The sequence below is a fragment of the Xyrauchen texanus genome, chromosome 41 (genome assembly GCF_025860055.1).
Source record: "Xyrauchen texanus isolate HMW12.3.18 chromosome 41, RBS_HiC_50CHRs, whole genome shotgun sequence".
NCBI lineage: Eukaryota > Metazoa > Chordata > Actinopteri > Cypriniformes > Catostomidae > Xyrauchen > Xyrauchen texanus.
Window position 1 is genome coordinate 21,034,344 of NC_068316.1, and position 23,928 is coordinate 21,058,271.

The 23,928-nt window shown below is 38.6% G+C and overlaps 1 protein-coding gene across 3 annotated transcripts in view; it reads left to right on the top strand.

The window, feature by feature from the left end:
- The first annotated feature begins 4,332 nt into the window (after positions 1-4,332).
- LOC127633955 (transmembrane protein 108-like) overlaps positions 4,333-23,928 on the top strand; it is a 91,251-nt gene continuing 71,655 nt past the window's right edge. Inside the window, exon 1 of one of the 3 annotated variants that reach the window (XM_052113316.1) lies at positions 4,333-4,563. In XM_052113316.1, the coding sequence (XP_051969276.1) occupies positions 4,434-4,563 (130 nt within the window). In that variant the 5' untranslated portion in view covers positions 4,333-4,433. Of the gene's footprint in view, positions 4,574-4,877; positions 5,026-23,928 lie in introns of those variants that run through there. The other 2 variants (XM_052113319.1, XM_052113318.1) reach the window with 2 other exon arrangements.

Sequence of the window (23,928 nt, forward strand, 5' to 3'; positions counted from 1 at the left end):
GTCTTATAGAACGTGATGTATAGATATGTCCTAAATTAGTGTTTATTTGAATTTCCAATACTATAGACCCATGCAAAAAACGAATATAACAGCTGGTCTTGCCAACATATATGGAACATATATGGTATTTTTTTCTTCTTTAGTACCAATGCCATTACTCCCTACACAATTTATGACCAATGCTCATTATCTTTTCTCTCCCTTTACCCTCTAAACAACAGATTATTGTTTTTTTTTACTCTGAAGCATGTGTGTAGAATCTATTTATGCCTGCTACACACACAACACAGACACATTCACTATATGCCAAAACTGTATTTGCTTGAGACATCTGGTGGCCTATATGGGCATGTAAGTGATTTACCCTGGTCATGGCTAATCCTCCCACTAGCCTCATACTGAGACCGGGGGGTTAAACCGTAGTTTGAAAGCCACAGGATTACAAAGTTGGATCCCCCATTCAGCACAGAAGGTGGGAGCTGATGGGTTTGGGGGGAGGGAGAGAACTTATTTTGAAAGCCAATATTTGTTGGTTGAAAATTAAATGCATATCACTTTTTCTGTCATTGCACTCCAACACCATTGGAGAGTATCCCAATACTTCATCCCTAACTGACTAAATTAAACATTTTTTGTTGTTGTTGCCCCACCCCCTACAGCAATGTAGATTTGCAGATAAGACCTCTTTGCCCCTCTCCTGTCTAGAAGAGTGATATTGGAACAGTACAATCTAATGAGAATAACCCACCCTGCTGGGACCTCGATCTGATAGCAATGCCATGTTGCTTTAGTTTTGAGAGGGAGGGTAGCTTGTTGTGGGGGCTGTGGCTAATGCAGGCCATGAAAAATGTCCATATATTTCTGTAAAGTATGAATAGAGATTGTGCCTCAGCAGTTGTTTCCAAAAGCAGTGGAACAAAATGTCCCTTTGTTCTTTCTAATTAGGACATGATTGTCTATTGTTAAGTCATGCTCAACAATGTTTAAAAAGTGCTCCTTTACTCATAAAATTTTAAGGAATGTAATATATATATATATATATATATATATATATATATATATATATATATATATATATATATATATATATATATATATATTTATTTAAAGGAATTAAGAATTTGAATAAAAGAAGAACTAAAACTTAAAGGAATATTCTGCTTTCAAGTTAAGTTCAATCGGCAGCATTTGTGGCATTATGTTGATTACCGCAAAAATGTTCAACTTGTCCCACCTTTTCTTTAAAAAAAATGGAAAAATCTGGGTTACAGTCAGGAATTTACAATGGATGTGAATGGGACCAGAACTTTTAATATTTAAAAAGCATATAAAGGGAGAATAAAAGTACTCCATATGACTCCAGTCGTTAAATTCATATTTCCTTTTTTACTATAATTTCTCCTCCCTGCCCAGTAGGTGGCGATATGAATGCGAAGAAAGTGAAAGTGGAGCGCTATAGTAAAAATGACTTAAATATTGATCTATTTCTCTCCCAAACCTATCATATTGCTTCAGAAGATAGATTTAACCACTGTAGTAATATAGATTACTTTTATGCTGCCTTTGTATGTTTTTCGACCTTCAAATTTCTTGCCATCATTCACTTGCATTATATGGACCTACAGAGTTGAGATATTCTTCTAAAAATCTTCATTTGTGTTCAGCAGAAGGAAGTCATACACATCTGGGATGACATGAGGGTGAGTAAATGATGAGAGACTTTTCATTTTTTGGGTGAAATATTCCTTTAACTTGTATCGTACCCAGAATATTCCTTAAGAATTTTTTAAATTTTAATTTTTCCTTATTAAAAAAAGATGTAAGAAATTCATTACAATTTTGAAACATACATACTATACAGTCATGATAACTCGCATGAGATGAAGACTCCAGTTGTAACAGTAACTTTATAAAAGCTGTTTTAATCGTCATGGGGGCTGCCATGTTATGATCACATGACCAGCCGAATACTACTAGCTTAATGTCAGTAACCGCCCTGTTATTAGACACTTTAATTGATTAAATTCATAAGGCTGGTTGTAAATAGTGATTTTCTGGGCGTCTTTAACGGAAAACAATTGCGTTTGAATGATACTGCATTTAGGCCCTAGGTGTCGGTGTAGGTCTAAGATGACATGAACAAAAACTTACTGAGTGCACCTTTAATAAGAATTATAGGTGTTGAAAAGAAATGTCTGCACCTCTAGCGTCACCACAAAAAGAAAGAAACAGCTTTCAAACACTCCCCTAGTCTCATTGGTAGGATGAACTGATAATCCCGCCCCAAATTTGCGCCATTGGCAGAGAGCCACCTTCAAGTTTTCTAACACAGGGTTTCCCAACCTTTTTTGTGCCAGGAACCAACATATTCATAAAAAAAATTCCAAGGACCAGTTGTCAATTTTAATGCCTCAATTTTAAGATGGATCGTTTGGATAAGTGAACATTTCACTGTGTAAAACAGTAACCGCCTATAATTTATTTGCATATAATGAACTAGGTGGCAACAAAGGCTACTTGTATACCAATCTTTTTAAACTTTCAGCCCGGTTCACAAAATGTTTCTCTTTTCTCCCATACAATTAGGTCTACTTCAAAAGCAACTCACACAGCACTCACTCACTAGCAGGTGGCAGTAATGGCAAATTGTATGAAAATACCAGTCCATTTCACCTGTCAAATCTCTCCAGAACCACTAAAGACAATCACTTCAACAGCAAATTAGTGTTTTCACTCAATTGTATGAAAATAAGAGCCAGTTTCAACAGTCAGACAGTTTCAGAATACAATACCAAACACACAGTGATTTCAGCCAATAATTTTTTAAAAGTATAAAATTAGAGATTAAGCTTTAACAAAAAATACCAGACCAGACCAATGAGAACAAAACTATTTTAATGTGAGGATGAACTGCTTATTGATATTACTATTTGTAGCTGTGCACAAGACAAGCTGTTCTTCCTGGGCATTCATAAAAAAACATGCATTCAAAACAATGCACACAAATTCCAGGATACAATAAAACTGAATTTAAAAAGGTCTGCTTCACAAATATGAACGAAAACCAGCTTACAGTCTGATATCCATCTCAGTGAGACTCCTGGGATTGCTTGGCAGCCACAAGAACATCATACCGGTGCTTGATGGTTGACAATGAGACACGCAGGGTATTCCTCACATCCAGTCTGTTTCTAAATCTGGTCTTAGTGGCAGTCATGGCAGAAAAACCTTTAGCTATTCGGTGAGCAACCAGATATGACGCCTTTGTTGCAGCTACGTTTACTGATGTTGAGGATATCAAAACTTGCCGCTGAGCGTCTAACTCACGTTTCTTTCTTTCGAAAAACTCCTCCGTTTTGTCTTTGAGAGTTGGGTGTTTGGTGGTTAAGTGCCGCTGAAGTTTTGACGGCTTCATTGTAGTTTTTCACCACAAATAACACACAACGGATTTGGCGCTACGGAATCGCCTGTTGTCGTAAATCCATACCTAATGTATGAGGTATCGTATTTACGATTAAAGCTTGACTTTTTTTTTTCTTTCTCTCGCTATTTTCGAGTTGGTCATCGCCTTTCCTTTTACCGGAACTGTTCGCAATGAAATTAGCCATTGAAGTTTTTGCTGAGGCCCGCTCATCTCTCCACATACTTCTGTCACTTAAGGTGCACCTCGCTTTTTTTGCAGTCCGTTAAGATACGACGCGTTGCTAAGCAATCACAAGGCGCTCAAAGAAACACATTTTAATCTATTTATTTATTTTAAACTATTTATTGTTTATGTTTTGGATTAAATAACATGGACATGTTAAAAAGCATTTTAAAAAGACAATTATTATTATTATAAAAATATATATATATATTCTGGGAATATTTCAAGGCCCGGTACTAACGGGTCCACGGACCGGCACCGGTCCGGGGACCGGGGGTTGGGAATCACTGTTCTAACACACGCGGGCCACGGTCAAATTATTTTCTTTGATGTTTACAGAGCCTTGGGCTGTCACAGTGACCATTGCTATTTCTCAGGACCCCGGTTTCAGTGATATCTGTCAGGTAGTAACATAGTCATTCATAGAACAGTCCAAGCCTACTCTTTGTATTCCAATTTTTTTTTTTTTTTTTAATAATCATCCCGTCTCTAAAATGCCCGCTTGCTGTTGCTGCAATATGTGCTCATTAAAATTCTGTGGCCATATTGTCTTCGAAACCCATAACAGCCTTAAAGAGCCGAGGTGACCGACACGCACCGTCATTGCCTCTGTTCATATTCACTACTCTGGTATGACTTATTCACAGAAGCCTGTTGCCTAGCATTCGGTGTGATGGACAGTCCGATGGTTTAAGTATGCTCTAAACGGGCTGTCCTGTGCTTTTTGGGGAGGTGAGGCGGTGTTGGACTGAAACGAGAGGTTTGCTGTGGATGAAGGCGGGGTGTGATGAACTGTCCGTTCCGCTCATATGACGATCTGATACGATGCGGGAAGCATGTGCGCGTCGCGCGGTTAAATTGGACCGGTGACGCGGCGATTTTGACGAGCCGGTTCGGCGGGAAGAAACATATTTCAGGTAGAAACAGGTAATTAGGCTACCTCATTTCGAATTGGGTTTGTGTAAAACGTGGCATCATAAGACGTTGCTACAATTGAGTGCTTGATCTGTTAAAATGACAGAAGTCTTAGTTAGGCTTATTTCGGACACTGCTCTCCAGTGAGATGCTGCGGATATCAAAACTGCTTGCTTGTAAATTAACATGATTTCGTTCATTGTAATTCCTCCCTCTCTCTCTCTCTCTCTCTCTCTCTCTCTCACACACACACACACACACACTCACACACACACACAAGGGGATCAGCCTTTATTTATTGCTAGCAGCCGCTAAAGGAGAGTTGGGGACGCATAACGGTATTGCCATCAAAGATAATTGATTGAATCCTGACAAATGAAACAGAGAAATAGAGGATTTAACGCTGACAAACATGTTATGCTTCAAGAGTCTTTGATCGTTTTTCACCATATTATTATTATACGGTAAGAGACATCAGAGCTTTGAATATTTGCCTTGGTAACTGAAATGGCTGCATCTGCACATAGATTGTGATTTGTGAAACAACTGGCTTTTTATTTTTATTTTCACACTCTCAACTAATAGGTGGATCAATTATATTTTTATTAATATTATTTTTGAACATTACAGACTTCAGAGAGCATCAAACATCTTCATCATCTTCATCTCTTTCTACATATGGTGGGCTTGCATGCATCAATGCAATTTTTGATTGTTACTCTTTACCATCACAAAGTCTGTCATTCTGGACAGAGCTCTTGCCACTTTGAAGAATCTCAGTTATACCTTTAGTGGTGATGGATCATATTTCTTTGGTGGACATCTTTATCCAAAGTGATTTGGATTCAAGGTACACATTTTATCAGTATGTGTGTTCCTTGGGAATTGAACCTCTGTGTTGATCATGCTCTACCAGTTGAGCTACAGGAAGGCTTCTAGTTTACAGAACAGGGTGAATGTTTCTGTTACATTGGGACTCTTTTGGTCTGGTTGTTGTGAATATTCAGTCCTAAATAATGGGGCGAATCTCTTAAAGCTTGAGGCTGTCTTCTCAATAAAGATGCTCCATTTGTGAGTGCTGAACATTCTTTTTTTTGTTGTCGGTCCCGCTGAACAGTAAATGTTTAGAAGAGAAAGGTCATTAAAAGTTGGCTGCCAGAGACCATTACCTATATGCTTTGTTCTACAGGACAATTCCCCACTGCTTTTTCCAATAGGGAGGCAGTGGGAGGGAGCTGGGTCCTGGGTCAAGTGGCGAGACACTGACATATGTAGCTGACAACTTGATCGGAAAGGGTCACCTGGGATGGGGCTGCATGGAGTGTTTTTTGACTAGTGGTGGAGGATCTTTGATTAATTAAGGGCAAAGGGCATCACATTTTACAATCCATTTGCTGCAGAGCAAAATTCTTATCTGTTTTTTTTTTTTTTTTCTTACTCTTCTTACTTGGGATCTCATAAGTTCCATGCAAGTTAAAAAGCTGTTTGCCTTATCACTATACTATTTTGAATTTTATAATAAATGATATTTTACATAATTTATATTATTAAATATACCTAAATTTTGTTTAAAATAATATAAATATACTATTATTATATTCAATATAATATTGTTTAAATTTTTTGTTTAAATAGTTATATTTATATACTTAATGAAGAAGAATGTTTTATGTTGTTTATTACAAAGAGACCATTTTGATCTCTTGTTTTGGAGGTGTTTATGGATGATCCTCCATCATCCTCTTGAATCAGGGTCATTTGAAATTGACAGTAACCATATCTAGACAACAGAGAACATCAATCATGTGTCAACACGCATTGTCATAGCAACCTGCAACTGGGCTTTGTGCCATTTTACAGAGTTGCAGAAACACACAAACCCAATTTAAAACAACAAATGCCTGCAAAACTCCTCTGTGTGTTATTCAAGGTCAGTCATCAGGAAGGGCTCTTACAATCTTATCAGAGAGTATCCAGAAAGAAAAGACAATATATTAGTATATTTCCATTGTCTTTTCTCTTTTCCTCTCTCAACCATTCCCAGTCTCTGTTACAATCTTATAAGACTCAGGGGAGAATGGTACAGCATGGTATGGAATGTGTGTCATGCTTTAATTCTCTGTAGACCTGGCGTACAGTTTGTATTGTGAATGAATTCAGCACTTACATGCTCACAGATCCAAAACAGCAGACAGGAAAACCTGACAACTAAACAAGCACAATGGAAGAATAACAACCAGTGTTCTTTTCCTGAAGGGAGATGTGTACTCCTACGAATGCCACAGTGCATTAGCTGCTTCATTGCCACCTCCGAAATGAGTTGTTTCTAAGTCAGAACAGAACACGGATGGATATTTCTGAGCTTCAGCAAATGCAGGGGTTATTATAAAGGGCTTGTTGAGATATCCCTTGCTGTCTGATAGGACATTTCCTCCCATTTCCTGTAAGACACTGATGATTATATCATCCTGAGCTGTTTTCCATAGGAGAAAGCTTTGGTCAGTCAAGCTGAACATCAACTTTTATGGGAAGGAGGAAAAAACAAACCTAGCAAACAGAAAAGTTGTCCATATCCAGGAACATTAAATTCAATATTTAAAGTAAAAGTCCACTAACAAATGAAAATGTTGTTATCATTTACTCACCGTCACATCGTACATAAGGAGTTATATATAGCAGAATGTCCAAGCTGCTCGTTTCCATATAATGTGAATGTGACCAAGGCTGTTAAGCAAGAATTTCAGTGAATATTAACTTAAAAACAACTTAAATTTCAGTATGCACACAAAGATATGAGCTTGATAGTCTCTGGTCCCTATCAACTTTCATTGTAGATCAGACATTCTACTAAACTTCTTATTTGGTGTTCCACAGTAAAAAAGTCAACAACATGAAGATATGATTTCAGAATTCAAATTTTTGTGGGTGAACCTAATCCACGTAAGTGCTATTGTCTCCAACTGCTCATTTACTCTTGTATCTCAGGTGAGTTTGATACTCAGAAATATTGAACACACTGTTTAAACATGCACAAGATAGCACCATCCTACTTAGATTTCTTGATGTACTGACATAGCAGGTGTCTTAAATTACCCAAAGGCCAATGCTGAGAGTGACAGCAGGTCTCCCTGTGTCTCCATTGGCAGGAAGGGCAGCAGGGGAGAGAGCAGCCGTAGTAACAGACAGCCAAACATTACGGCGATTAGAGAGTGAGTGAGGGATGTATGAGAATGATAAGAGGGAGTAGGAGAGGACTGATGGAGCGTGACGTGTGTGTAAGGGGGAATTCCTGGAATTCCATGACTGCTACCACTTTGGTCTCTGTTTCCAGATCCTGATGGGCCATACACTTGTATACACACACTTAAGATGTTCTCATCACTATCTTTACAATCATACCAAGACTCTTGTAATCGACTTAAGCAGAATTTATTGAATCGGTTCTACTTTTAGAGTCATGAAGCTTCTGTTTGGCTTTATAGAAGGTTTTATCAATTGTTGGCTTCAGGATGTTGGAACAAATTATCCGGCTTGCCTCTGATTCCAGATCAAACAGTCACATTAAATGAGGGTTTAATGATGTAATAATGCACAGCATGGTAGTTATGTTTATCTCAACAAGTAACAAGGCATGAAAGTTAACCACTGCAATAAGAGAAATGACTGTAAAATAATAATTTCCAAGACTCAAATTAATTACAGTGGGGTCCAAAAGGCTGAGACCACATAAAAAATCTGGGATTCAAAATTTATTATATTTGGACATAAACTGAAATATTTAGGAACTAATTCGACAACAGTAGGTCGAAAGTTTTGCTGCTGATATCGGTCCGTGCTTACCAAAATTTGAATCACTGTCCCCAGTGGCTGAAGCTGGAAGTGTTGTTGAACGTATGGGCATGTGTGAGCTCTAGTTTCTGAGAGAAATGTCCACAGAATGGCAACAAAAGCAAGTTGTATTTTTTTGTTGTAAATTATCTAATACAGTCCACAGGAATACATATTTTTTCTAGCCATACACCCTAACCCAAATCCCAAACCAAAGAGACTGCTTGTGCAATTCCCTATCAGTAGTGGCTTACAAAAAGGTGAATACAGAATGTGGATGATTTCAGGGTACATTTACATTTGGAAGCAAGATGTTCTTTCAAACATGGTCATCCCGTGTGATCATGTTGGATTTCTGTGGTGTTTTAGAAAATGTTATGATGTAAATTGAATTATAATTTTTTTCTATGATTATGCATTAATTATTGGTCACTAATCAAATTTACAAATTTGTTACATTGACCATGTTAACTCCTTTGTACAAAAGGTCAGATTTCCTTGTTTCCATTGAAGCACACAAGAAACATTTTTCAAATAAAAATGTATTTCAAATCATCTTGCTAATAAAATTTGTAATGAGAATATTATTGTATTAAATAAGAAAAATGCAAAATAGAAGCATTTGTAACAGTGTGACCAGAGGTCACAGACTTTTGGACCCCACGTATAAAAACATAATCATGAGGAACAATGTTGTTGAATATTGCATGCTTTTTTGCATTTTGGAACATGTGTTAATGATCTATCGGTGATTCTGATCTTGAGATTTGTTCAACACTTGACGAAATCTGCCATGAAGGTTTTGATTCCCAGGATTGGCTTTGCCCAATTTTCTTTCTCCCTCTGTTTCCTAATTTAAGTTTATGAAATCCCAGCTTTTGTACAGACTCTACACACTCTAAAAGAGAGTACAGATCACTTATGAAACCTCCCTTGGAGATTTTCCTCTAATATATCATACAACAAACGCTCTGCTTCAGCATCTTTTTCAAAGAGCTAAATATTATTTCTTACATTAAAGATTAAACTTTACAAGACACATGAAAGTCGAAATGCAAAGTGCCTTTTAATAGCAGCAAATTAAACCAGAAAAATGTATTGGATTTTAAATCTTCAAGAGAATGATCAAAAGAAGATGACTGCCAGAAAAAAAACAACTCTGGAGTCAGAATTCTTAAGTTTTTTTTTTTTTTTTTTTAGTAATGTGGGCCAGACGAACAAGACTAATAGGATTTCCCCTGACTGGACAGAGGGGCGAGGGAGATTGGGGAAGTGGGGGGAGGACATCCCTCCCTTACTCCCATGTTGCTTAGTAGCCCACCCAGAGCGATCATGTGATTGGGCAAACAATGCTGTCAGGTGTCTGGCACTGATCTGACTTTTAGTATCACCAAACCCATCATGCTGCACCCAAGGTGCAGGATTATATGTGGACTTAATGGTTAACAGGTCATAACCCTTGCTAACAAGCCACCTTAAAAACTGGGACTGAAGTCACCACAGAAAGATAGATGAAAGTGCTATTGACCTTGAAGATACTTGAGCAAAGTGATGTTATAATCAGTGTGTTACCATGGCAAAAACGGCAATAAATATGTTGTGTTAGAAATGATGGTTGTTTTTAATGGTTGATGTGTTTTGCTAAGCTGTTTGCAATTCTTCATGCAATATACTGTATGCTGCCTTGAAGTCCTCCTACGAAGTTCCTACTTTGACAAACTATTGCTATTCTTCATCAGTTGCTCACAAAATTAATGAAAACTAGGTTGTACAGTAAACATTCACAATTAAACTTAATACCAACCGAATCAATAATTATTGATAATTTCAACATGACCATTTAAGGACACCTGGTAATGTAACTACAATTTTATCTTTTTTAAGGTGCTTGAACTCAATCTGAATAAATTGAGATTATGCCTACACAAAACCATCACTAGTGAGCAAAGAAACCAGAATAATAGAGCTATTCTAATGTGGAGTTGATAATGCATTTTTTTCTAGTTGTGTAAATGTGGACCAAGATCTGGTATTTGTTCTTTTGTCAATTTGTACTGTTAAAGGAATATGTAAAATAATTCTGATGTCACAGTTTGTGGAGAATGACAGAGGCTCATGACCCAAACGCAGATTTAAAAATGAAGGAATTTAGTGATAAAAAAAAAATTCCAAAAAGCAAACCAAACCTCCCATAAGGGGAAAAAACCAAAACATGAACTACCCGTAGGGGAAAACTTTATCCAGCTGCAGCAGAGGGTAACGGGTGAATAACAGGAGCTACTGGACAGGAGACGGGAACAGGGAATAACAAGAAGACGGACCAGTACACCGACTGGAAACATAAGCACACAAGACGAACTGGCACTGGACAGCACACACAAGGAGACTAAAATAGGGAGAACTCAACAGGATAACGAGACCGGGCAGGTGAGATTAATAAGCAAATAATGGGAAAATGAGGAGGCGGGGTATGACTTTAGACAGAGATACATGCGGCGATACAGAAACAAAACAAAGCCATGTGCTCTCACAAGACAACAAAACACGAATGGTATGAGTGCAAGGCAATAAGGCAATATACACTCATGCCAACTGACAGAAAAAACGAGAAAATCAGCAGCATCACCAAACAAAGCAATGACATGCATTCTCACACTAAACAAAACCTGAGGATACATCGCAAGGCAAACGCAAGGTGACAAAACGAGACAGGACACCTGTGCGAGAGTTCGGCCACACATCCGAGACCTCAGACCGAAGCAACCGGACCTCAGCGCAATATGAAGACAGCTCGCGACCTGGGCACGCAGCACAATGTGAGCGCATCCGCGGTTACGAGAGACAGACGTAGATTATTGACATGAGTGCATGCCACCAAGATGATAAGCGCAATGCACTCATGCCAATACATGACAAGATATGAAACGTGAGTGTCCGGATCCTGAAAACCGAACCAGACAGAAGGGTCAGGATCCTGACACCATGCTCCGGACATGAGACGTGAGACCAACCGAAGAGCGCACGGCATAGAAATACAAACCCGAAGCCATGCGCTCAAACAAAGACAGACAGAACATAGAGTGTCCAGAACCAGACACAGACCGAAACCGAACCAGACAGGAAGTCAGGATTCAGACACCATGCTCCGGAAATGGAAAAAGACAGAGCGAACAGCGGGAAATCACACTCATAGACTCATCCCTCCTTTTCTTGAAAAAGAGCAAAAATCAAGGGTACAGTGAGGCACTTACAATGGAAGAGAATGGGGCCCATTTCTTGAGGATTTAAAGGCAGAAATGTGAAGATTATAATTTTATAAAAGCACTTACATTAATTCTTCTGTTAAAACTTGTGTATTATTTGAGCTGTAAAGTTGCTTAAATCATAATTGTTTACAGTCATTTTAGGGTTTTTTTGACTACATCGTCATGGCAATAAAGTTGTAAAATTGGCTATAAATTTACACAGAAAAGTAAGTGATTTTATCAAACTAAAATCATGTTAACATGCATATTGTTTACATCTTGAGTATTTTAACATTTACAAATTGTATATATATATATTTTTGGTTATCAAAGTTATGCCACAAATGTTGTCGATTGAGCTGAACTTGTATTGAACTGGAATATTCCTTTATAACTGCTACCTACACTTCACTAATGATGCAAATTAATCTTAATCCCTGTTGAGATTTTAGCCTAAAGAATCATTCCTCTAAGTATAGTCATACATACCATTTAGAAATTCTAAATGACATAATGGCTAATTGGTCTTATTATAAATGGATTATTCTTGTTAAGAAGACTATATTACAAATTAATTAGGAGACAGTAATCCCTTAAAAAAGTACTATGGTGATAGCATGTCACAGAACAATGATGGTACCAGATGGTAATACCATCATAATGTGATGTATACTGGTACTCCAAGGTGCTTTAAACAAAACTGTTACAACCATGATAAATGTCCAAAAAACTTGATATAACTATGGGGCGTGCTTGAAACAAAATGGTAATACCATGATACTGTGCTCTTTGGTGTGTGTTTGTGTGTGTATATGGGTTTGTAGTATGCCCCCCCACCCCCCTTTTTCTATTTTTTCTGGGAAGTGTTATTCACATAATCCATGGTTAGTTTAGAGTATGTTACAGTTTTGAAACTAGGCTTCTTTAAATTCTTCAAACAGATCCTCATATGCTCTTAAGAACTCGGTATTAGGAGTTTTTTTTCAAGGATCAACATTTCACTCGATCACTAAATTAAGCCTTTTAAGCCACCATTAAATTGGAAGCACACATTCCGCATTTTATTCGCCTTCTCTCTTTTCTCATCTTTTCAAATTTGGCATCCTCCAAATAACAAGGTTCATGAACAAATCTGACTTTCTGATAATTTTGTGTTGTTAGACCCAGAGTTTAATGCCATGTATAAAATAGACCAAATGTACATCTAATTAAATGAATCTTGAATTGCTGTCATCTGCTGAGCAGTAGGGGGGCTTGGTTGTACAGAAACCCTGTGCTGTAGTAATTGGGGGCTTATGGGGGACGCTGCATTCACAGTCTTGTTTCTGAAGTCAGTTTTCATTAAATTGGCTTGATGTGATATATTTGATTGTGTCAGAGTTTAATCTGCTTTGTAGTACAAGCTCAATGGCATTTTGGCTTTTTGAACATCTCGGTCTTGTGAATATTTGTTTTGCTGGAAAGAAGATAGATCAATGTAGTGCATTAACAAGTATAACCTTATCAATAATAAATCACACCTTCACAACCTTTTGAGAGAGAGAGGGGCTGTGCGATTTAGGTATCAGGTAAACTAGTCTGGACACTAGCTTCAAATTACAGGACATGCCAGTTTATCTCATAGGTCTCCTTTCAAGCTGTCTTCCTGTCTCTGTGTTGTGCTTCTGTTTTTTCCCCCTCTCTCTATCTTTTTTATAACAAAGTACTTTTCATTTGAAGTGATCCTTCCTAGGTAGCCTTTAAATGAATCAACAAACCCTCATAAAAACATGCAATATTCAGACCTGTACCTGATCAAGTAAATACAGTCAGTAAATACAGTATTACAAATTTCATTAACCAAATGGCACGTAATTCAACATTTTGATATATACGTGAATTAGTTGCACTGAAAATCTTAGCTTAGTAGGATAATATAAAGTATTAGCTTGCTAACTGTAGGTAATGCATTATGGAATGTCATTCCAAATGTAATCGATTAGCATGCTAACTGAAAACAGAATGAGAAACTTTAAATGTGACTGAATATTTTTTGTGCGGGTGCCCCGTGCCGTCCCCCGGCTTTGCCGGCAAGATGCCGCCCTGGGCCCTTGCCCATGTCGCTTATACCTAAATCCGCTAGTGCCGACAGGAATCCATTGGAGGACTGAATATTGAATTACAGGTAGTGTTTGCTTTTGTCCAACTTGTTGGGATTTTTTTTATACTCTCTCAGCTCTTTCTCTCTTTGTTGCTCTCTACTCATTTTATGGCTGCTCGATTATGATTGATTTGTTGGGGAGAGTCATGATTATGTTAACTATTGGCCTGGCATGTCTGTAGATGATTTATGAAGGGAAATATCTTGCACATATCTCTACTCTAAAGACCGGTTTATACATCTGCGTCAAACCTACATTGAAGGCTGTGTCACTGTCCTTTTCTGAATATCGCGTCCCCCTTCAGCATGTCGCAGCGACATTTTGTGCCCCACTTCTGACAGTTGTGGGCCGTTTGACATAATGCTGGGGCCCGTTTAAGCTTATCACCACCCGTATGGCCCCGTTTCGTGGCCGGCCCACTGGGAAAAGTCCCGGTTCTCCCTATGGCCAATCCGCCTCTGTCTCAGGGGATATCCCTGAACCCCAATACAGTATCCTTCCTCAGTGACAAGGGCTTCTATGCCCCATACTTGCTATCTGAATGTAACCAAATATAAAAATAATTTGATTGTAAAATTATGCTTCAAAACTAACAGAAGATCTTTTAACATTCATATCCAACTGCACTCGATTGATACACACTATAAAATATTTGTATATTTTGGTAGAATATCCCTCAGACACTGCTACTTTGGCTGTCTCTGCGACCCCAATGTAGTTTTGCATAGGCTATTTTGATTGTTGTTCTTTTCTTCTGCAAACTTGGAAATTAAACAAAATGTGCAATGTGCAAATGTCAGTATGATATAAAAATGTTTTTGGCCATATCGCCCAGCTCTATCTATGTGTCATATCACATTGCATTCGGAATCGGGCGCATTGTTTTAATCTGAAACATCTGCTGTTTTTAAATTCTGTTTATGTTTCATGAAATTACAAGCAAAAACATGACAAAAACACCTTATAAACTCTTTGCTTTTTTCTCAGAGTGACTAAATATACAGTATATCCGGTATGTGAGTGAAACTTTCCGAGCTGTACAATGTTTTGATCATATGTTTGACAGTATGGTGTACAGTAAATAATCATATTTCAAAAGTTATGAAAACGGAGCACTTTTAATTTGTCAGCAATTTAAAAAGCACCTTTTAAGAGTTGGTTATATTGCCTATATGACCAGTCTAAATCACTGGGATCACATTTTACCCATTATGTGAACATTAACTGAAGGTCCTGACCCATATCTGCGTGATTTTATGCATCTCAGTGCCGCCACACAATTGGTTCGGATGAAAAAGAAGGTGTACAGGTGAATGTAAAAAAGTGCTTAGTGAGTGTATAATCAATAGGCAGAACTATAAATACAAACCACTGTGTTGGCCACTACGCAGAGCTTATGGAGTAGGTTTGATGCAGAAGAATAAACCGGTCTTAACTCTGTTCTATCCTTCTTTTAAAATTTGGTTTTGCAGCATTGCTTATATTGTTGGCTCATCCTGATTAATCGTTTGTGTTTGTATTTTCCACTTTGAAAAAGAGCATTTGCTAAGTTAATAAATAAATGGTAAGATATATAAGGGAGAGACAGAGAAGGTTTCACAGGTACCCAATAATAAATAACCCAAGCAAGGTGAAAATTACCTAAAATATATCTGTTGTTTTGTGACGGGAGTACAAATCAGCATCATTAAAAAAAATATATATATTTTTTGCTTGCTTGTATTCTTTACCTTCCTTTTTAAACTATGGTTGTTTTCTTTCTGTTTATGCTTATGTGTATGCGCGTGTGTGATTATGTCGTTAAGACAGCTTCATCTATTTAGGGAAACTGGAAATGTGAGATGACATTAATATTGAATAAGAGAGAGGACCGTCAGGCAGGCAAATTAATTTCCATGTGCAAGGCTGATGACTATATTAAATAAAACTTCCACACTGGGGATAGAAACAGACAGTATATGTTCATGTGTGAGTGAAAGGTACATTGCAAATATGTCTGTACTAACTGCATCACCATGGATACAGTGATCATTGAAGAGTGCTCTATGGGGGGGCTCTACAATGGTTTAAATCACAGCTGATTTTTCAATCCATATCTTCTTCAAATGGAGATATATCTTTTAACATAGAGTGATACGTTAATTTTGAGAGATGACACAGATTGACATAGATGTGCTAAACCATTTGTCACCTACAGTGACAGCTCAGCATGAAGCTTTAGTTGGTGTCAGACAACTGCTCTGCTCCCAAAACCAAGTGAGCTGCCTATTGAAGGTAGCATTTTAAGGCAACAGCGAAGGCTATTCAAAAATAAAAGCAATACTGAAAAAATTGTTTATTGTAATTACAAATGGGCTGTTTTACACAATATGTGTGTGTGCTATGAATTTGTATACTTAATAGAGTATCACAACGTTAGCATAGCAACATGCTAACGTTAAACTTTATTTACATCAATTGCGTGTTGAGTTCCCAAAGTAGAGAGCTATTTGTGTGAGAATTTCTGCCTGTTTAGAGAGTTTCCAAATCTGGCCGACCCGTTAAAAAAACTTGAAGACCAGCTTGGTCAGGCTTGGAGACGAACTGAACTCCAGCAAATCAGCTTAGACTGCATGGTTTAAGATGTTGTTTTCAGCAGTATCTTCCTCTGTATACAGATAGTTTTCAGGTAATAAATAGAAATAAAGAGCTTGTTTACAAAGAACATGTCTTTCCCCTCAGGTGGAGACCGGCACACAAATCCCGGATGGTTTCCACAGTTTCACGACCTTAAAACAAGTGTGCAGCTAATGATTTCACTGAGCCTTGGGGTCTATGTTCAAAGATGACCAGTTTTTAAGCACCACATGTTCTCTCACCACATTAATTATAAATATGAGTTTAGGCTATAGATTTCTTCACTGTTTCCCTCAAGGTGTCAGGTGTTTGGAGCTCAACTTGTGCTAATATGGTCCCCCTTAGCTCTTCTGAATGGTGACTCCCTCTACACGTATGCCAAAAAAATAATTTGATGACTTAGCATTTCCTGTTAGGTTTGTGAAGAGTAATAATACAGCTTAAATAATTTGCAGGATTTGCCTTTTCAGTGCCAATACAGACACTGCAGATCATTGGAGTCACTTATTGCTAATGTGCTGAATTTGATTGTAAAGACATTTTAAGAATTTTAAGAACTTAATTATTGAGCACTGTTTTTGTCTCTCAACCATTTGTATATTCATCTGTGGTCAAGGCTAAGTTGAATGATGCTTACTTATTCCGTCGCACCATCATCAAGAATAAAGTGACTGCACACTGATACTGATATCAATAACTTGAGAGTGGGGTGGTATATGCCTAATATGGGTGATAGACAAATTAAATGTAATTATACTAATTGAGATTTACAGTACACGTGCTGAAATTAAATGACTTTTAACCCAATATTTACTTAATTGGCCTGGTTTACTTATATTGGTCTATTACTAATAGCTAACAAACATCCTATTTTTATTTATTTTTTAAATCAGGCTGACCAAGAAAAGAGAAAACTATGGCTTTTTGGAACTTAACATCTAGATCTAAATCTCAAGAATTAAAACAGAAGGCATATACTGTACTGAGAGACTTGGAAATAAGATTATATTTGAAACACTGGCAGAAGTAAGGTGCCTACAAATTCAGTATCAGTATGGAGTGGGGACAGGCTCTCTCTAGGGTAAAGCTTTTGACATTTAACTACCAGCCATAAACAGAGAAGAGCAAAGACATTGACATTCATTCTGTCTGGCAGGGTTTTTCTCCAGCTCTTTTTTTTCTGGTCGCCTCACTTGGCTGCAATCTGTCATACCGGACAACACATTCAGCTGCATATAACTCTGTTTTTCTCCATCTAATAGGCTGTAATTCACCCCGGAAATGTCACAGCAAAAGTCATAAGCATAAATTTGCTTTATTGAAAAGTATCCTAAATTATTAATGTTGTGGAGAGATTGATGAGGTTTATTTCTGTCTTGCTACCCACTTCAAGATGTGAGTATCCTACATTTTTAGGTTAAATACTGTATATTTATATACTGTATACAGTGGACACACTTTACAGAATTTAATTGAGTTAAATTAAGTAAATTGTGCTTGTATTTGAATTACTTCACAAAGCTAAAATTATAATTGTTATTTTTTTTATTTGTATTTTTTATTGATATGTTGGTCTGAACAGGACAAGCAGTCAGCAAGTCCCCAACAAACAACAATACCTCAATACTGTTTAAAAAGCATCCTTTGACTCCAAGAAGCTGGTTTAGAGAATTCCCAGAGTGTTCAGCACTCCGCTCTTCCAAATTTTGTAATCTAACTTCCTGTTTGTATTGAAGCTACTGAGAAGAGTCGATTAAAATGGATTAAATGTGGAAGCACAGAAAGTATTTTTTTTACAAAGAGTTGATGGTTTGAGTCTACACCCCTTTACTACTGTACATGAAAATGCTTGTGAGGTGTTTTCAGTTTCTGTACAAGTTTGTTTTCCAACGTTCATGGAGGTAAATTGGACTTGGCAGATCACATTCGGACAGCTATGACACACTGCACTTTTTCATTATACAAATGTTTCATTGGTATACATGTATTTCAGTTAAATTGTTAGGGTTTCAAGTTGGTTATAATTTGTGTTAAAATGTCTATTTTTTTGTATTAGATTTTGTAAAAAAGATTTTTTAAAATCTTTTTATTTACTTTAATTTTAACTTTTCACCCCACAGTTTAAATGCGATTAAAATAGACGTAAATGCAATATGAATTAAAACTTACTCTTAAATATATTGTATGTATGTGTGTGTGTGTGTGTGTGTGTGTGTGTGTGTGGGCAGGTTTAAGTCAAGTCAAGTCAAGTGGTTTTTATTGTCATTTCAACCATATACAGTTAGTACAGTACACAGCAAAACGAGACAACGTTCCTCCAGGACCATGGTGCTACATAAAAACAACAAAGGACCAACACAGGACCACATGAGACTACACAACGGAATAAAATACCTATATAAACTACCTATATATACCTATATAAAGTGCACGTGCAAACATGTGCAAAAAGTACAGGACAGTACAACAAATTTCTGACAATGAACAGGACAATAGACAAAGTGCAGCGCCGACCAGTACACAGTAGAGCAAAAAGATGACAGTTAATAAAAAATAAAAATAAAAAAAAAGGTAAACATAACATACTATGAGATAGTGTTCTATGCACATAGCAGTTATTGGGGTAGCAGACAGTTATAAAGTGACAGTAATTAAAGTGCAACTCAGGACACGTGTGTGTCAAACCAGTCTCTGAGTACTGAGGAGTCTGATGGCTTGGGGAAGAAGCAGTTACACAGTCTGGCCGTGAGGGCCCGAATGCTTCGGTACCTCTTGCCAGACAGCAGGAGGGTAAAGAGTTTGTGTGAGGGGTGTGTGGGGTCGTCCTCAATGCTGGTTGCTTTGTGGATACAGTGTTTTTTGTAAATGTCTTTGATGGAGGGAAGAGAGACCCCAATGATCTTCTCAGCTCTCCTCACTATCCTCTGCAGGGCTTTGCGGTCCGAAACGGTGCAAGTCCCAAACCAGGCAGTGATGCAGCTGCTCAGGATGCTCTCAATAGTCCCTCTATAGAATGTAGTGAGGATGGTGGGTGGGAGATGTGCTTTCCTCAGCCTTTGAAGAAAGTAGAGACGCTGCTGGCCTTTCTTGGTGATAGAGCTGGTGTTGTGGGACCAGGTGAGGTTCTCCGCCAGGTGAACACCAAGCAATTTGGTGCTCTTGACGATCTCCACAGAGGATCCGTCGATGTTCAGCGGAGTGTGTTCACCTTGTGCTCTCCTAAAGTCAACAACCATCTCTTTTGTTTTGTCCACATTCAGAGACAGATTGTTGGCTCTACACCAGTCCGTCAGCCGCTGCACCTCCTCTCTGTATGCTGACTCGTCATTCTTGCTGATGAGACCCACCACGGTCGTGTCATCGGCGAACTTGACGATGTGGTTCGAGCTGTGCATTGCTGCACAGTCGTGAATCAGCAGAGTGAACAGCAGTGGACTGAGCACACAGCCCTGGGGGGCCCCAGTGCTCAGTGTGGTGGTGGTGGAGATGCTGTTCCCGATCCGGACTGACTGAGGTCTCCCAGTCAGGAAGTCCAGGATCCAGTTGCAGAGGGAGATGTCCAGGCCCAGCAGGTTCAGCTTTCCAATCAGGTGCTGGGGAATGATTGTGTTGAATGCTGAGCTGAAATCTATGAACAGCATTCGAACATATGAGTCCTTATTGTCTAGGTGGGTGAGGGCCAGATGGAGGGTTGTGGCGATGGCATCGTCTGTTGAATGGTTTGAACGATACGCAAACTGCAGTGGGTCTAGTGAGGGGGGCAGCTGGCTCTTTATGTGCCTCATGACGAGCCTCTCGAAGCACCTCATGATGATGGGTGTAAGTGCGACGGGACGGTAGTCATTGAGGCAGGACACTGAAGACTTCTTTGGCATGGGGATGATGGTGGTGGCCTTGAAGCACGTTGGAACGACGCCGCTGCTCAGAGAGATGTTGAAGATGTCGGTAAGAACATCTGCTAGCTGGTCTGCACATCCTCTGAGCACTCCGCCAGGAATGTTGTCTGGTCCAGCAGCCTTCCGTGGGTTGACTCTACGTAGAGTTTTCCTCACATCTGCCGTGGTAAGACAGAGCACCTGGTCGTTGGGAGGAGGGGTGGTCTTCCTCACCATCACGTCGTTCTGCACTTCAAACCGAGCATAGAAGTCATTCAGCGCATCTGGAAGGGAGGCATCTTTGTCACAGGCAACTGATGTTGTCCTGTAGTTGGTGATGGCCTGGATGCCCTGCCACATGCGCCTTGTGTCACCGCTGTCCTGGAAGTGACTGTGGATTCTCTGGCCGTGTGCGCGCTATGCCTCTCGGATTGCCCGTGACAGTTTGGCCCTAGCTGTTCTTAGGACTGCCTTATCGCCTGCTCTGAAGGCGGAGTCTCGGGACCTCAGCAGCGTGCGCACCTCCGCAGTCATCCACGGCTTCTGGTTGGAGCGTGTGGTGATGGTCTTGGAGAAAGTGACCTCATCAATGTACTTGCTGATGTAGCTGGTCACTGATGCTGTGTATTCCTCCAAGTTGGTAGAATCGCCATATGTTGCAGCCTCCCTGAACATGTGCCAGTCAGTACACTCAAAACAGTCCTGAAGAGCAGAGATGGCTCCTGCTGGCCAGGTTTTCACCTGCTTCTGAAGCGGTTTTGTGCGTCTGACGAGCGGTCTGTATGCTGGAATTAACATAACAGAGATGTGGTCTGAGTAGCCGAGGTGGGGGCGGGGCTCCGCCCGGTACCCGCCTGGGATGTTTGTGTAAACAAGATCAAGCGTGTTCGCCCCTCTCGTTGCAAAGTCCACATACTGATGGAATTTAGGGAGCACTGTCTTGAGATTCGCATGGTTGAAATCTCCGGCGACAATAAACAGTCCGTCGGGGTGAGCGTTCTGCAGTTCGCTCATAGCCCCATACAGTTCACAGAGCGCTTCCTTAGTGTTAGCGCTGGGGGGAATGTAAACTCCGGTTATGCAAACAGTGGTGAATTCCCGTGGTAGATAAAAAGGTCTGCATCTAACAGTCACAAGCTCCAACAGCGATGAACAGTAACTAGAGACTAGCATAGAGTTCTTGCACCATTTCGTGTTGATGTAAACACACAAGCCACCACCACGAGTCTTACCACAGAGAGCTGTATTTCTGTCGGCACGAAACGAGGCGAGCCCGTCTAGCTGTAAAGTGGTTTACGAGGACATTTTTTAGGTTACAAACTGGTAATTACAAGGGTATTATGCTATAAATGTGGTTTATGAGGACATTTCTAGTGTCTGCATAATTCAAATCACTTAAAAAACATACTAAATGATGTTTTATTGAAAATGTAAAAATGCAGTTAGTTTTGTGAGGGTTAGGTTTAGGGGTTGTGTTAGGGTTAGGGGACAGAATCTAGTTCGTACAGTATAAAGATCATTATGTCCATGGAGAGTCCTCATAATGATAGCTGCACCAACGTGTGTGTGTGTGTGTGTGTGTGTGTGTGTGTGTGTGTGTCAGAGGTGTTTTATAGAGATATTTTTATGTTGACTTTGTGTTGTCTCTTGGAGTTTCATGAGCACAGAGGCATATCAGTACATCCAGAGCGTGAAGCTAAGATCTTCATGAATTAAACTTGTTTTAAAATCTTCACACTCTGCTTTCCCCTAAAATACTCATGATAACTTTAGGAAACTCTGTAACCTGTAAATCCACTTCTGTAGCTAATTACACGTTGACATCAATACTAGAGATATCTATGTAGAATTTGCAAGACCGGAAGATCAGAAACAGCATTTTCAAATTCTGTGTGCTAGTTTCTCTGGTACATAAGGTGAATAGGCAAAGGGTGACTAATTAAAATATAAAATAAATTAAAATAAAGTTTTGACACATTTACAATTTTTGGTCACTGCATAATTCCCATAATTCCATTTGTGCTATTCCATAGTTTTGATGAATTCACTATGAAGCTAAAATGGAAAAAATAATTATAATCAAGAATGAGTTGTTGTGTCCATGCTTTTCACTGGTACTGTGCATTAGTTCAAACATTGTGGTCAAGATTTGCATTTATTATCGCAATTTACAATGAAATAGTTTCTCTGCCATTGTCAGTGAACGGCAACTCTCCCAAGAGGTTATTTAGTTTATTTAGCTTGCTAATGCTACAATCCCCATTGCTTCAGCAGTCATTAAAGTGTTTGGTTAGTTAAATCCCATTAATAAACAGTGCTGATTGTATGGTGTGATAACACATGATGCTTATGAGCTGACAGTGTGCTAGCCTAGCTTGCTGCACTATTTGCTGTTTACCTATTCATTAATTCAGCTGTGACTGATGACACTTGCCAAAGCCCCTGTCTTTTATGTAATTAAACGTCTGTCTCCATCAAAGCCTGTATGCACACACACAAACACCCCATCAATACCCCCCATCCCAACTAAAAAATGTTTGCTAGAAAACTTCTCCAGTGACCAGGCTGGCATTTAGTAATTAACGGGCTGAGTGGTCGTGTTAATTGCTTCATTATTCGTGTGATAAGCATCTGACGAAGGCGTCCGATTGATGTCATGGGTATGACATTAATCCACGCTAAAGCTGTTTAATAACAGTAGTCGGGATTGCGGATGCAACCCACATAGTCTTAAAATTGCTGCTTTGTTTTAAGACTCAGTCGTGATGTTGAGAGTGAAGGCCTTCATGTCTCATTTTGATTTGTAAGAGCAGAATTAAGAGACCATTAAGGATTTACTGTGGAATCTTAAGGGAGGATAGACATTGTTTTTGCTGATTTATGTTGTGTCGAGGGTGGTAATTTGAGTCTTATGTTGGGGTTAATATGTGTTAAACAGCAAGGCTTGGTACAAACAATAAAGAAAAATGGTTCTTTCAAAAGGAGTGCACTGATTTATCAATTAATTAGAATTCTCAAGCTGGAGCTCTAAGGAAGTTTCTGTTAATTACTGATAGGTTCTTTTTTTTCTTTAATTCAGCTCAATTCAGAAGTTAACTCATTTGTTTTGGATTCTTCTGCTGATTTGAATATTCAGTTAAATTTAGTCATAAACAATTGTGCCCTACTACAATGGATGCAATCAGTAACATCACAAATTTTGCTTAACCATATTGATTACGACAGTTTTTGTACTTCCATTCTCTCCTGATGTAGTTAAAATATTCTCATGAATGTTCATTATATAATCAATATATCATACTTGTTTGTAGAACAAACTGACAATAACTTTAAACTTAAATGGTTACTATATCATTATTAACATGCTACGGCTTTGCTTTGAAAAAGTTTTAAGCCAACTTGGAATAAAAATGTACCCTATTTATTTTCTTAACACACATTGCTGGTCTTATTTTGGACTTTTTATCTTTACACATTATTCCAAATAATAATAATAAAAAAAATGTAATTACATGTAATAAATTTTTCAGCCATATATAATGGCTACTTTTCACAATCCAATGAAATCCTGATTGATAAAATCAAGTAACAGCCCTCATTTTTCCTTGTTAATTATCCTGTTTCACTCAGAAAAACACTACCGGTTAAAAGTTTTGAAACAC